Raw genomic sequence first — 17,069 nt, 5'->3', positions numbered from 1 at the left:
GACTAATTATTATAAATATCGACTTACTATGCAATTTTGTTCAGGAGACTATATTTAGATATTCCTACTGTTATTAATTTAATGCTAAAATAATTTCATAATAAGATATTAAACTTTATATTATGCATATAGACCTGTTTGTTTACACTGTGTAAAGTTTTCCAGTGAATCATTTCATCTTTCTGAAAATATCTAGAACTTTTGATGCAACTCAGAAGAGGCGGTGTAAGTATGCTTTCTTGAGATGTTGCATCCAAGCTGTGAAGCCACGTAAAGAGGATGTGGATAACATCATACTAAGTCGCGCAGGTATGGGTGTTTCTTACAAACATCATTATCATAATGAACTTCTATAGTAACTTTAGATGACTAAAGTGACTAAAGGCAGGATATAAATTTCTCCGTTACACAATGTAGCAACAGACTTTCTGCTGGATGCGATGCCATCTCAGCTTAGGAGCCACTTCCCTGAGAGCTGGTTATGGGAGGAACACACAAGCAAGTAAGAAACCTTTGAACTGAACCATAATCCCTTCTGTTTAATCGATAATCCTTATCTTTATATAAGAATTATGAAAAACTCTCTGAAAACTAATTTAATCTGTTTAAGGTCTGGCTCAGTAAGCATTACCAAAATTATTCCAGACTCACTGACTACATGGGAGCTCAAAGCAGTTGGGGTATTCAGTGAGGGTGAGTTAACGAGCTGTATTTAAGTTATTTGTTTTAGCATCACCTGGTGGCTAAATTGCTATCAGATAGGCTGAAATATCATTAACTATTGTAAATGTTAATAAGTGACTGATCTACTTATTATGTGAATTATCTACTTATTAACTTACAGTAGCACATTAAACCTATAAATCGATAGTCCATTCTAAAATCTAAAATGTAAATTCTGTCATTATTTACTCACCCTAATGTCATTGCAAGTCTGTATGACTTTCATTCTTCAGTGAAATACACACATATAAAAATTGTGTATATGTAATTTATAATTCTTTATATATATATATATATATATATATATATATATATATATATATTTTTTTTTTTTTTTTCTACTTTTAATCATTATTTTACTGGTCTGACAGAAGTTAAGATCCTTTAAACAAAATTTAATTAACATGCAAATTGACTGAATCTGTTTCCAAGATGAAAACAGGATGCAACCCACAAGCCACATAAGTAGGTCATGTGACAACAAAATAATGTTTATAAAGTTGCATTTCCAACCATATTCATAAGCCTCACAAAGACGGTGTTCATAACCAACAATGTATTCTGGAAAACATTACCATCTATTGTGCATGCAGAATTTTGTTTAAGGTGTTTTTAGTTATAATCTCAGACTCTCCTGTTCATTTGTCCAGGGATCTGTGTCTCAGAGGAAAATATTCAGGTGGTCCAGGACACTACTGTGGATGTGCCCTTGCCTTATTCGATGGTTCGTGGAGAGCAGATTGAGCTCAGGGGTTCAGTCTACAATCAGCGTTCGTCAAACACTCAGGTATAAGGTTCAGTTCTTCATCAGGAGGATGACTTTAAGTAGAAATTGTACATTCTAATCTACACTAACATTCAGAAGCTTGGGGTCAGTACATTTTTTTTAAGAAGTTAATAATTTTATTTTTCAAGGATGCATTAAATTGAGAAACATTGATGAATGTATAAATAATTTAAGGATATTTAGCAGCTCAACTGTTTTCTTTGGCAGTGACCTTGTGTTTCTTGAGCAGCAAATCAGTATATTAGAATGCTTTCTGAAGGATCATGTGACACTGAAGACTGGAGTAATGATGCTGAAAAATTTGTATAGCCATCACAGGAAAAAATGAAAATAGAAAATAGTTATTTTAAACAATATTACTGTTTTTATTGTATTTTTGATAAAATAAATGCAGCCTTGATGACCATAAGAGTACTGACCTCCAAACCTAGCAATATGTGTATCTGTTTATTTATGTGACTACTACATGATGAGTTATTTACAGTTCTTTTTCTCTCTGTATCTTTCTATATCTCACACAAAAACGCATAGTTCAGTGTGACTCTGACAGCAACAGAGGGAGTGTGTGTGTTTCGTGGAGCTCAACAGGGGAAAGATGGAAGGCCACATGAAAACAAGGGGCAAATAGCAGGTCGTTCAGTGGCCTTGGTCACGTTCTACATCATGGCATTGGAAGCAGGCACTCATACGCTCACTTTCACTTTAACAACTAAATGGGGCTCTGAGAGTGTGGTCAAGAAATTGAAAGTGGTGGTAAGATGCAATACACAGTCAGTGCTAGAAGACTTTTTAACTATTTTATGACAAACATACAGTACAAACATTTTGAATATGATTTCTCATGATATTCTTTAAAATGATGTTTATTTTGAACTAAATCACTTAGTATGCCTGAGATTATGATCTGATAGCCTGATGTTCTGGTATTCACAGCCAGAAGGAATTAGAAAGGAAATACAAAGTGGTGGAAGAATAGATCCAAATGGAGTCTTTGGTAAGGACGTCTGAAAAGTGACAGCATGCTCTCTGTTCATGTCTTGACGGAGTCTCACACCGTTTATTTTTCTTTTTCCTTTTTTTAGGCATATCCATGCGGAAGCTTGAGTTTAAAAATGTTATTCCTCCAAACATTGTGCCCAAGTCAACTGTGGATCGTATTCTAACAGTTAATGGTATGATGTCTGTGAAGCTTGAGCATATTTGTGCAAATGCTAAATGACACTTTTTTATGATATACACTTGTATATCAGATATTGAACAATAATGTTACTTTTATAAACTGTAGATTAAAAATAACTGTTCTGGAAGTTCCAAAAATCCCAGTAACCCCTTCTTCATATTCAGGTGAAGTACTGGGAGAGCTTCTGTCAATAATAAAAAACCCAGAAGGTTTAAAACAGTTGACTAGCCTGCCACGAGGAAATGCAGAGATGGAGCTCATGGCACTGCTGCCAGTGTATTATGTCTACCACTACCTAGATAAAACAGAGAAATGGGACATTCTGGGGAAAGATGCTGCAGCGAGTAAAAGGGAATTAAGAAGGAAGATGCAAGCTGGTGAGATGTTTGTTTTATAAGAGTAGAATAAGTATTGTAGAATCACTGAAGGCTTTTTTCTCACATTTAATGTCTATCGTTTTTATTTTTATTATTATTATTATTATTATTTTTTTTTTTTTTTTTTTTTTTTTTTATCTTTATTTATTTATTTATTTTATGTTAGCATTTCCTGTAGACTCAATTTCTATATAACAATAAAATAATTTTATGATAATTTCTATTCAATAATGATTATCTTTTTTAATAAACAAAACAAAAACAAAAAAATGATTTTCAACACTGCAAAAAAAAAAAAAAAGTTCTTCTTGTTTTTCTAAATATCTAAACATTTTTCAAATCCAGATACATTTACTAAAGAAGTTAAATTACTTAAAAATATTAAGTCTTTGTTTTCTGAGAAATGCATCAAAATTAAGCTTTTGCTTGAAAAAAAAACTGCTAGGGTAGGAAAAAAAAAACTCATTTCGGCAAGTCTGACCATCTGGCAATCCGGCTTAAGCCCACCTACATCAAGAGGCTTAAGGCACAGCCAGTCACAATAAAAACTGTTAACATCTGGACTGACAGTGCACAGGCTAGCCTGCAGGGTTGTTTAGAGGCCACAGACTGGAACATCTTTAAGGAGGCTACAGATGACATCCATGAATACACAGAGGCTGTGAGTGACTACATCAGCTGGTGCACATCTACATGTGCACCTCCCAGAACTGTGCATGTGTTTCCAAACCAGAAACCTTGGTTTAATGGAAATATAAAACAGAAGATCAGGAAAAGGCAGGAAGCTTTTAAGTCAGGAGACCAAAGGGAGTACAAGAAAGCCCGGTATGAGCTACAGAAGTCCATCAGAGCTGCAAAGAGGGCGTATTCTCAAAAACTTGAAAGATTTTACCTAAGTAACAACACGCGCAGTATGTGGCAGGGAAGCAGTCACAAACTACAAGGAAATAGTACCAGCCACAGATCCCCTGGATGTCACCCTCCCAGACAGCCTTAATACCTTCTACACCAGGTTTGACAGAATGAACACAGACACTCCTTCAAAAGCCCCCTGCAACCCCACGGACACTGTCTTTCAGGTGACACCCACACAGGTCCTGAAAGCTCTGAGGCAGGTGAACCCCCACAAGGCTGTGGGACCAGACGGCGTCCCTCCCAGAGTCCTGAAGGCCTGCGCAGAACAACTCACTGGTGTGTATGTAGACATTTTTAACTTGTCTCTAAACCAAGCAGTAGTCCCCCGTATTTTTAAATCCTCCACCATTGTACCAGTTCCAAAAAAGCTAAATCCAGCCACCCTGAACGACTTCAGGCCAGTGGCACTCACGCCAGTCGCCATGAAGTGTTTGGAAAAACTGGTTCTCACACACATTAATCACATGGTCCCGGACACGATCGACCCCCTCCAGTTCACCTACCGTCCCAACCGTTCAGTGGACGACGCAGTGGCCTTTGCTCTACACCATATCTACACCTACACCATTTGCTCTGCAATACCTGGACAACAGAGGAACATATGTCAGAACGTTGTTCCTGGATTACAGTTCGGCTTTTAACACCATCCGCCCGGGCAGGCTGACTGAGAAGCTGACAGACCTCGGCGTCCCGACTCCCACCTGTAACTGGATCCTGGATTTCCTGACTGAAAGACCACAGGTGGTGAGGATAGGAAGGAGGGTGTCTGCAGAGCTCATCATCAACACAGATTCACCACAAGGCTGCTGTCTCAGTCCTAAACTATTCACCCTGTACACACACGACTGTATCTCCACCCAGGACAATACCATCATCATTAAGTATGCGGATGATACCACCATTCTGGGCTTCATCAAGGGGGGGGGACGAGTCGGGCTACAGGAGTTTGGTGAACGACATTTTCACATATGGTGAGGTGAACGATCTTTGCCTTAACACAGACAAGACAAGAGAAGTAATCATGGATTTCAGGAAAAACCCACCCTCCCTGCAGCCCCTCATCATCAAGGGGACTGAGGTGGAGAGGGCTGACAGTTACAGATTCCTGGGACTGCAAGTAACATCAGATCTGAACTGGACTTTGAACACTGCTGCCACAGTGAAAAAAGCTCAGCAGAGACTGTATTTCGTCAGGCTGCTTAGAAAAGCTGGTCTGCACTGTCGTCCTCTCACCCAGGTCTACAAAGGACTGATAGAGAGCATCCTCACCACAGGCATCACTGTATGGTATGGAAACACCACACAGACAGAGAGGAAGGCTCTGCAAAGAGTCATAAAGACTGCAGAGAGGATTATCAGAACAGAACTCCCCTCCATGGACACAATTTACACACAGCGTTGTCAGAAAAGAGCAGAGAGAATTATCAGAGACACACTACATCCTGCTCACTCCCTGCTCATTCACAAAAACTGTACATACAATCTCAGGCACAGACGAGCGGACAGCATTATCACAAACAGATCACGTTTTTATAAGAGCTTTTTCCCAGCCACAGTGAGACTCTTGGCCAAAACAAAATGAACTACTGTCTATAGGGTCTGTGTAATATGCCTGTGTATTTGATTTATTTATTTATAACGTAACTTTTGCATTATAATATTATTGTTATCTCTGGGCCCTGTGTAATATACCGGTGTATTTTATTTAGTTATTTATAACATAACATATTATTGTTATCTCTGGGGCCTGTGCAATATACCGGTGTATTTTATTTAGTTATTTATAACATAACATATTATTGTCATCTCTGGGGCCTGTGCAATATGTAATATACTAGTGCAATTCAGAATGAAAATCTACATTTTTATGGGTTTTGTGCAATTTACAATGTATATGTGTTATAGATACTGTAGATTTATGTTTTCCTTGTGTGTTTTTTTTTAACTTGACTTGACTCTCTGAGCAACAACCGCACAAGAGTTCCTATGTGTGCAAGCACAAATGGCAAATAAAGTTCTTGAATCTTGAATCTTGAAAAGAACATTGTTGAATCCATTTTTATTCTTCTAGTAATTTTGCTTTTGTAAGTTCCTTTTCTGTTCCTTTCTAGGCATCACCAGCATCACGTCATTCAAGCTGAAGCATGAACATGCCTTTAGCATGTGGTCGAAGAAGGACAAATCAGCCAGCACCTGGTAATCAACTGCTCAGTTTCTTAGTTTTCCTCATTGTTTTTTATTTTATTTTTTATTTTTTATGTACTACAGAAATATCAGTGCACACAGAGATTAAGTAAAAAATTAAGTACCATTCACTTGCTACGTTGCACATGTGTATAAAACCATTTTAGGGTGACGGCTCTCATAGTCAAGACTCTTGCTGACATGCATGAATACGTCTCTTTGGAGTCTGAATTGCTGATAAACACCATAAACTGGCTGATTAAAAATTGTCAGAATGATGATGGCTCCTTCTCTGAGAAATCACAAACTAATCCACTTAAACTCATGGTAGGTGAATAAAGAGTGTTAATGATATAATACTGTATTTTGCAGTGTTTTGATCAAGATTGTCTGGTTTCTTTAAGGATGACAAAGCAGTTGCCACTGAAAAGACCATTTACCTCACATCTTTTGTCATGATTGGAATTAAAAATGCCATGAAGGTCCCAAATGTTAACTTGGAGGTACAACTACCAGGAAAATCGAACCAATCAAACCTAAATGTTGGATTCTTCAGGCAAATCATTCATATGTGTTTGTCCTTTCTTTCCAGGTCTTTAAAAATGCCATAGATCGTGCCGCTCAGTACATCATCTCTAACTCAACAAAGATTGAAAGTGTATATGCAAGAGCCATTGCATCTTATGCTCTGACACTGGTAGACATCCATAGTGTGTCTGCAGTTAGTTTTTATGAAACGCTCAAAAAGCAGGCTCAAGTTGATGGTAAAATCACATTTGGGATATTCCACACACTTTTGAACAAAACATCAGCACAGTTTAGTCCCTGTCATATTTTTAACATTATATGACCCATTTGTCCGTACATTTTCAGGGAACCCAGCCACAGTTCGTTTCTGGCAGGAGTCCAAACTCCGCAAGGATTCATTAAAACCCAGTGATGTGACGGCAAAGACCGTTGAAGCAACCGTTTACGTCCTACTTAACACTTTAGTCAGAGGTGATTCCACATTTGCAAAACCCATTCTGAACTGGTTAACACAAGACCAGAGATATGGAGGGGGAGTTCATTCAACACAGGTACTCCAGTGCAAGTTGTCAGTTTGTAAGATTGTGATCTTTTGTGTGTGTGTGTGTGTGTGTGTGTGTGTGTGTGTGTTTACGTAGTTGTGATCTGTTTTTCCTCAAATTTTCAGGACAGCATTCTCACTTTGGAGGCACTTACCAAGTACAGCATCTTAGCCAATCAAGCCACTTTAGACATGGTGGTTGATATTGAATACAAGACTAAAGGTGACATCAGAAGAATCACACTAGCTCAGCAGAATCCTGTGCATAAACCAATTAAGGTAAGATGTCAAATATTTTTAATTACTTATAAATTATTTATGAATTGAATTCCAATCTTCTGTTTTCATTTTTAAAGGTGACCAAAAATGATGATATAATCATCAAAACTGCAATGAGCTCTGGTGTGTCATTTGCCCATGTAAGTGAGCATTTTATTTTACATTACAATAAACATTCATACGAACTAGTTTCATATTACAGTGATGGTCTAAACATAATTTTAGATGATTTTGCACCTGTGAAAACTCAAATTGTTCCATTTGTACATTCAGCTCCTTGGTTTACACCTGAACTGTGTGAACATAAAACTAAAGGCCGCAGAGTAGAGCATTTGCATGCCAGTTCTGTCCTTACTGTTCATAAAGAAATGTATGCTGAACATATTCAATACTATAAAAAAGCATTGTCTAAAAAGTCTCTAGTTTACGTATGTAACCTTAGTTCCTCGAAGGAACGAGACGCTGCGTCGAAACGCTTTGGGGAACGCTCGAGCTGGACACACACAATTTAGTTTCTCTTGGTCGGGCTCCTGAAAGGGAGGAGGACAGAAGGCCTGCAGCACTACAAGTTGTGGTGTGATAGAGGGCACCTTAGGAAAATATCCCGCTCGAGGGTATATGAACACTTTGGTCATGCCAGGTGCAAAATCAAGATAGGTAGGGGCCACTGAGAGGGCCTGTAAATCTCCTACTCTCCTCAGAGAGGTAATGGCCAACAGAAAGGTGGTTTAAAGAGTCAGATGTTTGTCTGAGATATCTTGAATCGGTTTGAATGGAGATTTGCAAAGAGCCTCTAACACCACACCCAACTCCCAGGGGGGAACACGGGATCGTACTGGAGGTCTCAGCCTCAGCGCACCATGGAGGAAACATTTAACTAAGGGGTGTCTTCCCAAAAACTGGCCATCGAGAAGGGCGTGGTAGGCCGCAATGGCCGCCATGTAAACCTTCAGCATGGAGTGGGTCAACCCTGCAGAGAGCCTGGCCTGTAGAAACTCCCGAACTGTACCAACTGGGCAGTTTGCTGGGTCTAGCTGGCGGTCTCTGCATCATAAGGTGAAGAGTTTCCACCTCAGGCTGTACAGTTTCCTCATTGAGGGAGCTCTGGATTGGAGGAGAGTCTCAACAACCTCGGTTGAGAGACCAGCTGCTAATAGTTTTGCCCCCTCAGGGGCCACACCCACAGCATCCACAACTCCAGGCGAGGGTGAATTATCGTGCCCTGCGCCTGTGAGAATAGGTCTGTCCTGATCGGTATCTCCCATGGAGAGCTGTCTAGGAGCGAGACCAGGTCTGCGAACCATACTCGGCCCGGCCAGAAGGAGGCCACTAATAACAGATGGACCCCGTCCCGGTGTACTCTCGCCAGAACTCCCAGGAACAGAGCAATAGGGGGAAAGGCTGGCAGACGAAACCTCGGCCAGGTCTGTACCATAGCTTCCAGTCCCAGAGGAGCTGGATGAACTAGAGAGAACCAAAGTGGATATTGTGAAGTCTCTTGAGTCGCAAAATGGTCTACTTGAGCCCTGACCACAGGCAGGGTGGCCACTCATGACTGCACCCCAGCCAATGTGGGATGCACCCGTCGCTAGTAGTACACAGCAACAAGGAGCTCCCAGCACCGGGCCCTGATTCAAGAACCAAGGTTTCCTCCACATGTCTAAAGCACGGAGGCAGCGCCGCATGACCTTGATAGTTCGAAGTGGATTGCCCCTCGGGGAAAATCCCTTGGTCTTGAGCACTGTTGGGAACGTTACTTTTAAAAAGTAATTAGTTATAGTTACTCACTACTTGTTCCAAAAAGTAACTGAGTTAGTAACTGAATTACTCTATAATAAAAGTAACTTGTTACCAAGGAAAGTAACTATTTGCGTTACTGTAAAAAAAAAATGTCAAAGAATTTGATTTTTTTTTTTTGCAGTTTTCACAAGTCAGTTAAAATGAGTAGCACAGACAGGTGTTTTTACATAACTTTCGATATTTATTGCACGTCAACAGACAGCAAGAGTTTTATCCTGCACTTCAAGCATTATCTTTGTAAGAAAAGTGTTTTTGGCCACTAGCTGTAGATGCGTGTGTCACACATTACATGTACACATTACATGCACGTTCCTGCCTTTGACCACAATGAATTTGAAGTAGTGCTTATATCTCCACCTTGAAAATGCCAACTTTTCATCAGATTGATTCCTGACTCGCCATTTCTGCTGCTGCGAATCTCTGTGTAGCTGCGTGTGTGTGTGTGTGTTTTTGGTGCCGCTGGTGCGTGTGCCTGTATGTGTGCCGGCACGAGTGTAAAAACAATGGCTCTGTTATTTATATATTTTGCTGTAGTGTGTCAGTAGAAAATATCAGTTTACATTTCCAAACATTCATTTTGCCATTGTCAGACTGCTTGTGCATTCAAAATCACTCTAGATTATAATTAAAATGAATGCCAAACTGATATTTCCTACTGACACACTTCAGCAAAATAAATAAATAACTGGCTTAAAATCCTTTTTTGGGGTGAAAATAATAATGTGCCTAAGACTTTTGCACAGTAACAACATTGTTGCTACTTTATAAAGAATGACTTTATAAAGACAGACAGCACTCATCTTAACTAAATATCAGAGAGATTGACAGAGATAAAGTAGAAACATTATGTGTGGTTTTGTATTAAATAATGACGCAGATTGTGAAATACATTTATTAGCCTTAGATTAAGGGAAGCACAACTTTGGAAATGAGAGCATCCAAGGTGAAAGCTATGGATTTATTTTAAATATTTGTAATGTTCTTCAATGTTATCCATAGTTTTTTTTTTTTTAAGTAGGCGTTTGGCCCTGGTACCATTTTAAAAGTATCGAAAAGGCACTGGACCCTACTTAAAAGTAATTATTTCTCACTGGCTCATTTACCAAATGGGTGCTTTCTCTTCGTCCTCCAAAAATTAAGCTACTGTAGGTAGTTCGGTTGCGAGACGTTTGAATAAACTATCGTTTGCGATTGATAATGTTGTGATAAGTAGGCTATACCAACTCATTACTCAACCCCCCCACACTGTACATAGCAGATGTATGTACCGAATGCAGGAAGCTATCAATAACTTGGATTAATCATTCATTTTGACAGTTTATTGTAAATAGACAACCATACAAGAGTAATTGTTACTAAGCCTGCACCAATGTTCTTGTCCATTGCCCTCGCAGATTCCTGCAGCTAAGCTTGGATGTCCATTTACGTTCCATTAAAGGTTATTGATGACATGCCTTTGCATGACTTTTTGCACCATAACAATACTTATAGGCAACTAGTCATCATATCTCTAGTCCTTTAATGTATTTGCATTGTACTAAAGTGTGTTAATCTTCAATGGGCATATATGCAGCTGAAACAGGTAGCCTAGTGAATCCCAAATTTTTCAACATGAACATTTTAATATAACATTATAGTCATCATGGCCTATGGCCTTTAGAAAAATGTTTTTTGAGTAGGTGGGGTAGTGCACAGTACTTTTATATTTTAAGTAGATTTTTAAACCAGTACTTTTACACTTTTACTTGAGTAAAAAGCTTGAGTTGATACTTCAACTTCTACAAAAGTCTTTTTAAACCCTAGTATCTATACTTCTACCTTTTTTTGTGTGTTCCCTGGGAATTGAAGCCACAAACTTTTGCACTGCTAACGCAATGGTCTACCACTGAGCCACAGGAACATAAGACATCCCAGTTCTTGCATGGTAATTAAAAAAATATAAATAGATAAAATAATTATAATAGAATAGAAAGTGCTAGAGTTAGAGGCACAAATAAAGATTGAACAGATGTGTTTAGTCAGTTTTTGAATATGGCTAAGGACTCAGCTGCTTGGATTGATTTGGGCAGGTCATTCCACCAGGAGGGAACAGTTAATGAAAAAGTCTGTGAAAGTGATTTTGTGCCTCTTTGAGATGGCACAGTAAAATACCATTCACTCGCAGAATGCAAGCTTGTAGATGACACATAACTGTGAAGTAATGAATTTAGGTAAATGGGTGCAGAAACATTTGTGGTTTTATAGGCAAACATAAATGCATTGAATTTAATTCAAGCAGCTACTGGTAGCCAGTTCAAATTGATGAACAGAGGTTTGACATGCATTCTTTTTGGCTCACTAAAGATTAATCTTGCAGCGGTATTTTGGATTAATTGTACAGATTTGTAAAACATGCCAAGAGAGCATTGCAATAGTCCAGCCTGGACTATTGAAGAGCTTGAACAAGGAGTTGTACAGCTTGTTCTCAAAGAAAGGGCCTGATCTTCATAATGTTGTATAAAGCAAATCTGGATCAAACTTGGAAACCTCACCTCCCCAAGATACCTTGAAGGACCTATCTGAAAACAAGGGAGTCTCAATCGAATGACCACTTCTGAACTTCTGATGTTTGTTGAAAATATGTGTTTGACAGTTTGTGGTGTGGCAAATTGTGCACTGAGGTTTGTTATTTTATTAATGAAGAATATGTTAAAGATGTCAGAGTTGATAAATGAGGGGGAGGAGGAGGACAAAGGAGGGACGAATATGTTTTAAAGAACATGCCAGAATAACCAGGACATGATCAGTGGAACAGTGTCGTGTTTAAATAAGGTCCAGTTGGTTACCTGATTTGTGAGTAGCCGTAGTTAACACTCGCTTGAGTTTAAAAGAGACAAGCAGAGTGTGTAAGTCTGCAGCCTGAGGTTTATCTAGGTGGATGCTGAAGTCTCCAAGCATAAATAGGGGAGTGCCATCCTCAGGAAAGTTTGAGAATGCAGCCCATCTATTTCTTTCACGAAGTTACCTAATGGTCCTGGTTGTCGATACACAACTATAAAATGGATTTTAAGAGGGTGGGTAATAGTGGCTGAATGGGATTCAGATGAGCTGATAATACAAGATAGTAAAGGATTACATTTCCAATCGTAAGTGTAACAACTCATCAGACAGGGAATCCATTTAGCAGGCTTTATTGAAAGACTCGAGGTCGTACAGGCGGGGATCAGGACCAGCAAACACAACAGTAGAGATAACCAGAATCGTCGTCAAACACAAGCAGAAGTTCAGGGGAAACAGGCAAGATTTAGAGTCCAATAAACAATACAAGGTCAAGAGGCAGGCAGCAAAGGTTCAAGAGACGGTAAACAAAACAGTACTGGTAACAGGAAATCAAACACGGGAAATAACGCTTGGAAATGTTAGCCGGAGCAAAACAAGACTTCGCGTTTGGCTAATGGAGTTGTGCAGCTTATATATCCGTGCCAATGAGCTGCACCTGTAGGTGATCAGAGTAGGGGTGCGGGGATGATGGGTAGTGTAGTGCGAATCAGTATAGGTGAGTGTGAGAGTCAGTATTCCGGAGATGGAGCCCTCTGCTGGCCAGTAGAGGGAATCACGGGGTTCGTCTCCGTGACAGAGCCCCCTCCCTGCGAGCGACTCCTGGCGCGAGATGGTAGCCGACGTCGAGGTCTACCGCGTGGTCGTGGGGCCGGTTTCTCCGGATGTAACCGATGGAACTCCGTGATGAGGTTGGGGTCTAGTATGTTGTCAGCGTTGACCCAAGATTGTTCCTCCGGACCGTACCCCTCCCAGTCGACCAGATACTGCAGGATGCGTCCTCGACGCCTGGAGTTAAGAAGTTCTCGCACTTGGTAAGTCTCCTCAGTCTCGATCTGGACGGGCTGGGGACTCTGCTCACGGGACCTCCCCTCTCCCTCCTCTCCAGGGGCCACAGCGGGCTTGAGCAGAGATACATGAAAGGTGGGAGAGATGCGATAGGTGTCAGGTAATGCAAGACGGAATGAAACAGGAGTGATCTGATGTGTTATCTTGAAGGGGCCCACGTACCTTGGACTTAGTTTCTTGCAGGGTAGTCGGAGACGGAGATCTCGGGTAGAGAGCCACACCCATTGTCCGGGTAAGTATACAGGCCCAGGACGACGACGGTGGTCAGCATGTTCTTTTTGATGGCGGATGGCTCGTTGAAGGTGTACGTGAGCTTGATTCCAAGTCTCCTCACTGCGTTGCAACCAGTCCGTGACAGCGGGTACATCGGTGGGTTCCCCGGACCAGGGAAACATGGGTGGTTGATAGCCTAGGATGCACTTAAAGGGAGTTATACCAGTAGCTGGTTTGACCAGGGAGTTCTGTGCGTACTCAGCCCAAAGGAGGAACCGTGCCCAATCTTCTTGGTTGGAGCTACAGTATGATCTCAGGAACCGGGTGATTTCCTGATTGAGTCTTTCGACCTGGCCGTTGGATTGCGGATGGTAACCAGAGGTCAAGCTAACGTTTATATTGAGGGCTTGGAAGAAGGCTTTCCAGAGACGAGAGGTAAATTGGGGACCTCTATCGGAGACGATATCCTCCGGTAGTCCGTAGAGACGGAAGACCCAGTTACAGAGTAGTTCGGCAGTCTGTAGAGCAGTAGGCAATTTAGGTAGAGGAATAAGGCGACAGGCTTTGGAGAAACGATCAATTACAGTCAGAACAACAGTGTTACCCTGAGAGACAGGTAGATCGGTGATGAAGTCTATTGCCAGATGGGACCAGGGTCGTTGTGGGATGGGGAGTGGTTGAAGCAATCCGGCTGGCAATTGGCGGGGAGTCTTGTGTGCATTACAGGTTTGGCATTGTTGGATGAAAGTTATAGTGTCCCTGGGTAATGATTCCCACCAGAACCGGTTCTGAAGCAGGTGAATGGTAGCCGTGATACCTGGATGACCGGATGCGGGCAAGCAGTGCGTGTGGTTGAGAATTTGATCACGTAAGATAGGTGGTACGTAAACTTTATCAGGAGGACAAGTTGCTGGAGGTGCGTGTTGAGAGTTGTGTTGTTGGATAAGCGTCATGATGTCCCATTGTACTGGTGCAATAACTACTTTGAAAGGGAGTATGGACTCTGGTTCGGATGGAATCTGTTCGTCTTCGTGAATACGGGATAGCGCATCTGCCTTGGTGTTCTTGGAGCCTGGACGGTAGGTAACTGAGAAGTCGAATCGGGAGAAGAACAGTGACCATCTGGCCTGCCGTGGATTGAGGCGCTTGGCTGAGCGCAAATACTCAAGGTTTTTATGATCGGTTAGTACGGTGAAAGGAAGGTTGGCCCCCTCCAGCCAGTGTCTCCACTCTTCGAAGGCCGCTTTCATAGCGAGAAGTTCACGGTCTCCCACGTCGTAGTTACGTTCAGCAGCATTGAGTTTGCGGGAGTAAAAGGCACATGGGTGGAGTTTACCGGTAGAACCCTGGCGTTGGGAGAGAATAGCCCCGATACCAGTGTTGGAGGCATCCACCTCGACGAGAAACTGGAGATATGGGTCAGGATGATGGAGTATGGGGGCGGTCACAAACCTTCTCTTTAGTTCCTGGAAAGCTTGAAAAGCAGCTTCAGCCCAGTGTAGCCGATGGGCTCCTTTCTTGACCAGAGACGTGAGGGGACTAACCACAGAGCTGAAGTTCCTGATGAAACGGCGATAGAAATTAGCAAACCCCAGAAAGCGTTGAAGCTCCTTTAGTGTCCTTGGTACTGACCACTTGAGAACGGCATTGACTTTGCTCTCATCCATGGCGACCCCCTCTGGGCTGATGACGTACCCCAGGAAGGTGGTGGAGGTGGTATGAAATTCACACTTCTCCGCCTTAGCATAGAGTTGATGTTCAATGAGTCTTTGCAGCACAGCTCTCACATGTTGGACATGTTCCTCCAGGGTATCTGAATAGATTAGGATATCGTCAATGTATATGATAACAGTTCTATTTAGCATGTCTCTGAAGATGTCATTGACAAAGGATTGGAAAACCGAAGGACTATTGACCAGTCCAAACGGCATCACCCGGTATTCGTAGTGCCCATTGGTGGTTGAGAAAGCTGTCTTCCACTCGTCCCCCTCCCTAATGCGGATGAGGTTGTATGCGCAGCGCAGATCCAATTTGGTGTAGTACTGTGCAGTACGTAACTGTTCTAAAGCAGAGGGCACCAGTGGTAGAGGATAGCGAAACTTTACTGTTATTTCGTTGAGTCCACGATAATCGATGCAAGGGCGCAGACCTCCATCCCTCTTGCGGACAAAGAAGAAGCCAGCTGAAGCAGGAGAGGTGGATGGACGTATGAACCCCTTCTCCAGCTCCTCCTTGATGTACTTGGCCATAGCTTCTGACTCGGGTAATGATAACGGGAATATTCGACCCCGGGGTGGTGATGAACCTGGAATGAGATCAATGGCACAATCATAGCTGCGATGTGGTGGTAATGTGTTTGCCTGTACCTTGCTGAAGGCGGTGACGAGATTGTGATACTCCTTGGGCAGATTGGAAATGCTGGTGGTCTCCGGGTCTAATGTGACAACTTGTACCGTCATGGGAGAGATGGTCGAGAGGCATGATTTCTGACACTGGGTGCTCCATCTAAGAATTTGTCCTTCTCTCCACGACACCTGAGGATCATGCAGTCTGAGCCAGGGCAATCCCAAAATAACAGGGGTGTTAGATACAGGGAGCACGTAGAACTGAATGGTTTCTTGGTGTAGCAGGCCGGTTAACATTTGGAGATCTTGGGTGCGGTGAGTGATCAACCCAGACCCCAAAGGGCGCCCATCTATTGTGGCTACAGACAGAGAATTAGTGCATGAAATTAAAGAGATGTTATTTATGCAAATTCCTCATAGATAAAATTCCCAGCTGCTCCTGAATCAAGTAAAGCAGTGGTGGCTATTTGAACCTTGTCGGTCTTGATTATCAGAGGGACTGACACACAGTTAGAAGGTAAACTCACCGAGTTCGGAGTGTAAGAAGAGCGGCGATTGGGACAAGTGATTCGTAGATGTCCCGGAGCGCCACAGTAGAGACAGAGTCGGTTAACCCTGCGGCGGTGATGTTCCTCCTCAGTCAGATGATAGGAGTTTATCTGCATGGGCTCCGTAGTTTCTACGGGTGGCGTTACCGCAGCGGGGAAGAGGCGTGGAGCACTGACACGGCGAGAGCGTTGCAGGTTATCAATGGTTATAGTAAGTGAAATAAGATCACTCAGAGTTCTCCCTTCATCACGGCAAGCGAGTTCGGTTTGCAGTTCGTGATTAAGCCCCTTGCGAAACAATACCTTCAGCGTGTCACTCACCCATGACGTCTGAGCAGCCAAAGTGCGAAAGTTCAAGGCATATTCCGCTGCTGTTAATCCTCCCTGCGATAATTCAAGCAACCGCTCACCCGCTCCTTTCCCCTCTCGGGGGTGATCAAACACCTCACGGAAACGTATCAGAAAGTCAGTGAAAGTGGTGAACGCCGTTCCATCCTCGCGCCATACAGCCGTTATCCATTCCAAAGCTCTTCCCGTTAATAATGAACACACGAAGGCGATCCTACCAGCATCAGTGGTGTAAAGGGTGGGTTGTTGTTCAACGAACAGCGAGCACTGTAGTAAGAAGCCCTTACACTTGGTAGAGTCCCCGTCAAATTTCTCCGGGTAAGCCAGTCGAGGATTAACGTGAGTTGGCGTTCCTGCCATGTGGGAAGCGGTGACCGCTGCAGGTGGGGTTGACGTCACGGCAGGGCTGTGGAGGT

At 42.2% G+C, this 17,069-nt stretch overlaps 1 protein-coding gene across 1 annotated transcript in view; it reads left to right on the top strand.

Annotated features, from left to right (window-relative positions):
- Positions 1-17,069, top strand: part of LOC127996355 (complement C5) — a 44,776-nt gene that overhangs the window by 23,477 nt on the left and 4,230 nt on the right. Inside the window, exons 18-32 of the mRNA XM_052591940.1 lie at positions 197-309; positions 418-502; positions 611-693; positions 1,374-1,510; positions 2,042-2,263; positions 2,444-2,504; positions 2,593-2,682; positions 2,855-3,067; positions 6,094-6,178; positions 6,334-6,493; positions 6,571-6,669; positions 6,759-6,930; positions 7,040-7,245; positions 7,362-7,514; positions 7,592-7,654. Of these exons, the coding sequence (XP_052447900.1) occupies positions 197-309; positions 418-502; positions 611-693; positions 1,374-1,510; positions 2,042-2,263; positions 2,444-2,504; positions 2,593-2,682; positions 2,855-3,067; positions 6,094-6,178; positions 6,334-6,493; positions 6,571-6,669; positions 6,759-6,930; positions 7,040-7,245; positions 7,362-7,514; positions 7,592-7,654 (1,942 nt within the window). The remainder of the gene's footprint in view (positions 1-196; positions 310-417; positions 503-610; positions 694-1,373; positions 1,511-2,041; positions 2,264-2,443; positions 2,505-2,592; positions 2,683-2,854; positions 3,068-6,093; positions 6,179-6,333; positions 6,494-6,570; positions 6,670-6,758; positions 6,931-7,039; positions 7,246-7,361; positions 7,515-7,591; positions 7,655-17,069) is intronic.

This window comes from Carassius gibelio, chromosome A5, assembly GCF_023724105.1.
Source record: "Carassius gibelio isolate Cgi1373 ecotype wild population from Czech Republic chromosome A5, carGib1.2-hapl.c, whole genome shotgun sequence".
Lineage (NCBI taxonomy): Eukaryota > Metazoa > Chordata > Actinopteri > Cypriniformes > Cyprinidae > Carassius > Carassius gibelio.
The sequence above is the reverse complement of the archived record's forward strand: the minus strand, read 5'-3'. Positions and strand labels throughout refer to the sequence as shown.